General features: G+C 34.4%; 1 protein-coding gene across 1 annotated transcript; it reads right to left on the reverse strand.

Annotated features, from left to right (window-relative positions):
• Positions 1-5,530: 5,530 nt before the first annotated feature.
• On the reverse strand, positions 5,531-6,442 carry LOC143536607 (FCS-Like Zinc finger 3-like). Its single transcript, XM_077030555.1, has 2 exons — positions 6,131-6,442; positions 5,531-5,900 (listed from the first exon to the last, which is right to left on the reverse strand). Exons 1-2 carry the CDS (start codon positions 6,217-6,219, stop codon positions 5,762-5,764), a joined length of 228 nt encoding a protein of 75 aa, XP_076886670.1. The 5' UTR covers positions 6,220-6,442; the 3' UTR covers positions 5,531-5,761.
• Positions 6,443-7,656: the final 1,214 nt, after the last annotated feature.

The following is a 7,656-nucleotide window of genomic DNA, read 5'->3' on the forward strand; positions in this document are numbered from 1 at the left end:
AGGGCCGTATTTGGGCCTGTGCAGGCTGTGCAGCCGCACAAGGCCCAAATCCGGAAAGGGCCCATCAAAATTTTAATTAGCAACCAGCAGGTCCGGTAATCTCAAATAAAACTTTATATTAATAGGCCCAATTCTGAAATAGTTGGCCCAAAGAATTTGAAACAAATAAAAAAACCCAGTCCACTTCTTCACTTAACCGTTATAGGATTCATGCATCCATATGCTGATGTGCCAACCTTCAAAAGTTTTTTAAAAATATAAGATTTTTTTGATTTATTTTCATAATTTCATTTACAAACTTTACTGTGTTTTTTAATCTAGTTTTTTTCCTCATTTTTCCTTCTAAACAATTGAAAATGAATCAAACTTTGATTTCATGAGCGGGCTATTACGAAGTATTATTATGAAATTATGCTTTAAAAGTTAAAATTATTTGATTAGGTTTATTCATTTATAGATGCACTTAAATGTGCTTGATTAGTTGATTATTTGAAAGTTAACTACAATACTATTGTTTTGTTTAATGTTAATATGTTATCACACTTATCGTTCAAATAGTATAATTAGCTTATCTCAGGGTCCATTTTTTAATTTGCACGGGGTCTATAAAGGCCAACGCATTCTCAGGGACGGCCCTGCATTCAAGTTCAAGTTTAATAGCATTACTTATAATATGAATTAATAAGCTACATAGATATAGCTTGATTAACAAACATGAATGATCAACAATTAACAGACACTTCAATCATATAACGGTTCCTTTAACGATATTAAATCAATTAATTAACGATTTATCATGCAGTCATTATTAATTATCAACTTGCTATCCGACGATGGCAATCAATCAGACCTTGATCTCTAATAATATTGATTAGATAACATAAAGGGTGTGTTTGGCATGATCAATATACTTTGTCTTTCAACACGCAAATATATTAAACATATAAATGTGCATAAGTTATACGTTATAAGTACTTCTTATAATTAAAGCAAGCTTATGTTTATTGTAGACTTAAGTACTTATAATTAGGCAAACTCATGTTTATTGTAGACTTAGAAGTCAGATTGAATACAAAAGAGAAACCATATAAACGAATGTGATTAAAAAACTAAACTATAATATATCTGAAACTAACATTTTCTTCATAAAATATTGTATTTAAGTTTTATAGAGACAAACATAACATTAACGGTGTCGTAAGTGATCCAAATGGTTGTTCAAAAGAATAACATTAAAAGTGTGTTTATGACAATTATTATTATAATAACCCGGAATGCTTCTAAGATAGTAATAGTCTAATAACTCTAAAATTTTAGAAATTGTATACGAATACTTATATTTGAGTTTTGATATTTTTTCTTATGTTTCAATTAGAATCTATTACGAGGAAACAATTAATAATTTAAATAAAGTACGTCACATAGAAACATGAATATAATCAAATATTCGATCGGCACGTGTTTTATTCCACACCAAGATAATTTGAATGCCTTGACTTAATCTTTTCCTATTAATAAGTCTAAATTGTGTCAACAAACTAGTCTAAAAATCTGGATGACGAAACCTTTAATTCAAATTTCTAATCGGCAATATATATTCCTATAAAAACTCTCCTTGCTCATAATAACCGCACAACCTCCATCCATTTGATGCGCTAGCAAGAAACCATCGCCTGATCACTACCACCAACGCCCGCTGCAAGTCAGACACCAACGCCGTTTTCGTTAGTTTGCATTTAGTTTCAGCGGCATAAGCCGTGCACTGCCACTCGTTTCTGGTTCCCTCAAGCACCGACCACCGTTCTCCCTCCACGAGTAAGTCACCATCCGCACCACGTACCACCACTGTTTAAGTTCAGCCTTCGATTTGTTCTGTTGAGAGAAACCGATTTAGTCACTGTCACTTTTACGTACATCACTGACTTGTTTCGACAACTAAGGTAACCGTCCGCACCTTTTCTTCTATTTCGTACCCCTAGTTAAGTTCTTCGGATGTGGGCCTATGATCGTTGATTTGTTCCGGCGATAGAAAACATTGTTTGATCGGAAACTTGGTATTGAAAACACATGCATGAGGAAAATAGTTTATGTGTGTTCGTTACTTGTTGTTGCTTGCTAAATGACTAGTTCCAGATTAACAATTAAATAGGTTGTAGTGTTCATGTGCATGTTAGTGTACATTGGCTAAAGTCAACTGAAGCACCTCTACGTAGAACTTAAAATCAAGTTTTGAAAATTGGATATTTTTAATAATAAATTAAACTTGAAAGTCTTTGTGATTATAAGTAAATAAATAAATAATATTTCAAGTCTAGTACTTTATTCTCTTATAATGAAGTGGAGATTTAAAATTCAACATTTACTTATTGATATTTATTTTTGGAAGCTTTAATAATCTTAAATAACTACTTAGATCGATAAGCATACGACCAAACATGTTTTATGGATTCTTAAAAGAGTCCACCCAGGAAAAATCAACGAATCATGAGTCGTAATGTATGTTCGTATATCTAAATTAAAATGTAAATAAACCATAGGTCCTTATAATTTTTGGAGTCGAGCCAATTTGGTTATTTTTGCTTAACAACTAAGGTACGGATTCTGTTTTTGTTTCATTTTAGTATTATTTATACTCCGTTACTTTGTTGTACGGATTCTGTTTCTTGTTACTTCGTAGTACGGATTCTGTTTTTGTTTCCTTTTAGTATTATTTATACTCCGTTACTTTGTTGTACGGATTCTGTTTCTTGTTACTTCGTTGTACGGATTCTGTTTTTGTTTGCTCTTAGTATTATTTATATTCCGTTATTTTGTAGTACGGTTTCCGTTTACTTTTAGTCATAGTATATTAACTCTATTTCGTTACTTCATAGTACGGATTCTGTTTCTTGTTACTTCATAGTACGGTTTCTGTTTTTGTTACTCTTAGTATTAATTATAGTCTGTTACTTTGTTGTACGGTTTCTGGTTTCTTTCTCTAATAGTATTAATTATATTCCGTTACTTCGTAGTGCGGGTTTTGTCCTCGTTTACTAATAGTATTGAATCTATTCCGTTACTTTGTAGTACGGATTTTCGTTACGCGTCAGTTATATTTTGAGTTCAGTTATATTATATAATATATTTTTGTAGCATGCAATAGATTATTTATTTTGTACTCTTTATTGCATGTTTCGGTTTGAATATGTTTACTTATATGGTGTTATCTTTTGTACTCTGTTACCCGAGCAAATTCTGACTTGTCGTTGGGGCGTCAACGACATGGCACTTATCGTGACAGTGCGTAATCAAAGTTCACGGCGTCTCTGAAAGTACTCATGTAGTACCTTGGCCACTTAGAGGCGTATAGATCGATCTTAGCTCCGACTCCTGACTCCTGACTCCTGACATGGCACTTATCGTGACAGTGCGTAATCAAAGTTCACGGCTTCTCTGAAAGTACTCATGTAGTACCTTGGCCACTTAGAGGCGTATAGATCGATCTTAGCTCCGACTCCTGACTCCTGACTCCTGACTTCTGTTTGAGATGGAACAATGTGTGCACGCCACCCACACCGTCTCCTTGGTGCATGGACTAGCTAGCTGTGTACCCCTCTGTTTAGGCTCTGGGTGCTTCCGTATTACACGACCTATTTATTTTAACATCATCGTCGTGTATTTTAGTAATTATATTTTGTTTCGCTATATTTCTGGTCCGTTTTGATATGTGTATACGCATTTGGTTAAATTTGAGTATATTCAGATTACGTCCCGATCGTGTATCGGATTATGTTTCGCATCTAATTCTAGTTCGGTCTAAAACGTGGTTTTATATCCGCAATAGTTTCAGTTTTATTTCAGTATGTGTTTTGTCTTATGTATGCCTTTACCTGTACTATTGTTCTCTCCGTTACTGGGCAATTTTTGGCTCAGCCGTATTTTCTTGTTTGTGTCTGTCTTATTTGCTAACAGGTAATTCGGGAAATCGGGGAGATCAGTGATGAGAAAGAATAATGAAGTTCAAGCTTTTTAAAAGTTAATTCATTTTTGTTTAATAATATGACATAGGTTGCATTGATTTTTGATGTATTTTGGATTGTGACATTGATTTGATATCTATAATAGTAACACGCCAGCCCGTTCCGGGTTGGGGTGTTACAATTATTCTTGTTTGTGTCGACAAGGAGGTTTCTCCATCCCCCTTTTGCCGTCCACTCTAAATCATAGCAACTCCCACTTTTCTACATGTGGGCCTCTTGTTTTTTATTGGGCCCTCAAATAAGCCCACTAAAATCAATGATCAAACTAGTTATTAACCCATATTTAATTCATTTAATTTTATCACATTTATTTATTTTTATTTTTATTTTGTTAGTTTGCTTGATCATAGTTCTCATATCCATTAATTGTGTCAGTTTAGTTGATTGTATATTAGTACCTAAGAAATAGGAAAAAGATAAAACAACATATTATACAACATTAATGCATTTTGCTAAATAGTTACGAGAACCAATGGCTTCCTCAAGTCGAGTGGCGATTCAAGTATCATTTTAGACGATCAATATGTGAAACCAATTAGCGATGGTAGGGTGGTCGTTTCTTTTCCCCAACCTCACGAGCCCTTGGATTTAATATCACGAATGCACCTTTCTTCTCTTAACGACTTAACCACTATTACATCACGGTGCTCTTTCCAACTTATTTTTCTCATTTGACAACTTATTTTATACAAAACTAAACCTAATTTATGCTTCAGAGATCAAACAAGAGTCTTGGGTACCCATAATATTTATTTAACTTATTAATGATCAACGATGATCGATCACTTGAGAAGTAACCGGATGGAGATGATGGTTGGTAATGGGAAGGGAGGGTGTTAAGTGGTATTTTTATATGTTTATTAAGAGTGAAAAGCTATTCTTTAAAATATGTTAACATAAAAGTTGTCAAAAGTTGTTCTTAAACATTTTACAACATTGAAATCATGACATAAGTTTATAACTTTTAAACTTATGGGTATGGTGTATGGGTTCCAAACCACATGGCAACACTCAATAAATCTCACACCATACGGGTAAGGTGTATGGTTTCATTTCATGGCAAAGGTTTGTCACACAAAATTGATTCATTTTTTACCATTTAATAATTAAAATGAATTAATAAAGTTTTAGGATACTTGTGATTAGGTGTTATTAGTAACTTTGTGATTTGTGGATAATTAAGGATAGAAATAAGGTGACATTATATAAGTGTCTCTTCCTCTCTCATAAAAATTTCTCCTTTACCACAAAAGGTGTTATAACATGCAAGTAACTTCTCACTCTTATCATAAATGATCAAGGATTACTAAGTGTTTGTATGATTCATATTTATGAACAAGCCCCTTAGTGTTTTTAACTTTTATCTTGAAATTTGATTTGGATAATTGCATGTCTTAATATATAATTAATCAAGAAAGATCATATAATGTTTTCACATGTGCAAAAGATGAGTTATAGGGCTCAAAATTTCCATACACAAAGTAAATAAATGATGATGGATTTGAATTTGATCATATAATGCCGGCCAACATGACAAAGACACGTCCAAATAATATTATAACTTGTATTTTATGCATTAAAACTTGTAATGTTCTCTCATAATGGATTTCATCATTTCAAGTTCCACCACCCAAATTTCTTAAAAAACCCCTCCATCATATTTCTTGATTTCAGAAAGGTATTAGCAATTAATTACATATAAATAATATATATTTTTTTTCTTTTTTCTTAATAATTCGTTACTATGCTACAGCAACTGTTCCTGTCCGTACATTAGTTTTATTATTTGATTTCTTAGCAACTTTCCATCTCCTCTCTTTTGCCTCATCAATCTCTATCTGTTCTTGCCTGCACTCTTGGCTACAAAATGGATTATTCCCCCTATAACAAACAACAACAAAAAAACAATTAGGTACAACAAAGCATGCACACGGTACAAGTCCTCTATGCATCAAACTCAAAATTATGATTGTACAACAATATTTGCACAAGGGTTTTGAATCTTTTTTATTGGTTTTCACTTTTCACATGTGAAACTATTATTTGACTAGGTACAAGTAAGACAGCATGATGTACAACCCATTAATGCATGCATAATAATGATAATATACCTGTACATGTATATATCAGTGTTGTGACCAAGTGGTTTTGAACACAAACTACAAGCTTCAAGAAAATGGGCACCTGCGTAGGGTAGCATGGTTGCTAAAGTAAGCTAGGTGCGTAGGTTAGAGAGAGTGGTGGAAGGACTTAATGCTGTGGAAATGTGGTTATTTATAGACTCGGAAGTAAAGATCCAGTGTGGCGTGGAACAGGTGCACCTTGTTTTAAAGTAATAGATTTTTGACAGGTGTACAGACTCATCATTGTAGAGTAGACCGCGATGCAGCTAATTATGAACTCCCGAGTTCCAAAAAAGTAGGGCCTGAAGCCATTATTATATATATTTTTTTTAATTTTTCATTAATTTACGAGTTTTTTTTTTAACGACCAACTAAGTAACGCGGGATACTTCGTGCGTGGCCCCCATTGGCTAAAGGTAGCCTGAGCCGGCCACTAGTCCAGATGGACGGAGCCCCTAGCGGTCCACCTATTGAGGGATTCACCGGATAAAACCCGACTCCCACACCCACCAAATGGCACGACAGCGAGGAGCCGGTAAACCAGGTGAGATCAGAACTCGAACCCTAGCAAGCCAGGGCATCCCTCATATCTCCCATATAAATTGGTGATAGTGAGGTTTGAACTCCATACCTCTCACTAGTAAAGTGAGTGCTCTACCATTGAACCACATCCAATTTATTCATTAATTTAAGAGTTAAGACACGAGTTTGAGAGTCTTAATAAAACTTTTTTTTTCGAACGGTGACTTCACAGTTAAGCTATCTTATTGCGCAAACACGTCGCGCCCCGTCATTCCACTCAGGCCAACTATGTTGACATGATCGAGATCCACGCTGGCATCCTTGGTTTGACGTTCCCGGTAAAACCCAGTTGGCTCACCCCATTGATTTAATTTATTCAAGAAAAAATTACAAATTTTGTCCTTTTGAATATAGAAAATTATGGATTGGGTCCTTTACGAAAATGAGTTTCAGACTTTATCCATTATTTGGATATTTGCCTCGGTTTTAGTCCTTTATACTAACGAATTATAAGTTTTTCAGTTAAGTGCCCTCATGTGCCCTGCACATGAGGGCAATTTAGGGGGCTGTTTGGTTCATTCAGATCTGAATGAGTCAGATCTGAATGAACATCTGTCCCATTCAGCAACAGTAAGTCTGAATGATTCAGACCTAATTTTAACCAATCAGATGTTTTTTCTGTTTGGAACCAAACAGTCTGAAGTCTGAATGAATCAGATGTTTACATCTGAATGGTTCCATTCAGATGTAAACAAACAACCCCTTAGTCTTTTAACAATTTAAAGGACTATTTGTGTAATAACTAAAAAGATTTGTTTCTCTAACTCACACATATCACATCTACATTTCATCTCCTTTACTAACAAACCCTAAAATCCACCCACCTCCATTACCACCACCACCCACTCCTTCATTGACCTCCACCACAATAAAGATTAAGTTCTGGAAATATGTCACCATCGTCGTCTTTTAACCTTACTTACCGCCGCCAA

This window comes from Bidens hawaiensis, unplaced genomic scaffold (assembly GCF_021521415.1).
Source record: "Bidens hawaiensis isolate Kalapana, Puna unplaced genomic scaffold, B.hawaiensis_p1.1 tig00010854_1, whole genome shotgun sequence".
NCBI classification, from domain to species: domain Eukaryota; kingdom Viridiplantae; phylum Streptophyta; class Magnoliopsida; order Asterales; family Asteraceae; genus Bidens; species Bidens hawaiensis.

What these genes read in the sequence shown, in the direction of transcription:
- LOC143536607 (XM_077030555.1), bottom strand. Translation starts at nt 6,219, where the DNA reads ATGCTACCCTACGCAGGTGCCCATTTTCTTGAAGCTTGTAGTTTGTGT. An exon ending in ACTGATATATACATGTACAG is followed by an intron (nt 5,901 to 6,130) that starts GTATATTATCAT and finishes TGTTTGTTATAG; the next exon opens with GGGGAATAATCCATTTTGTA.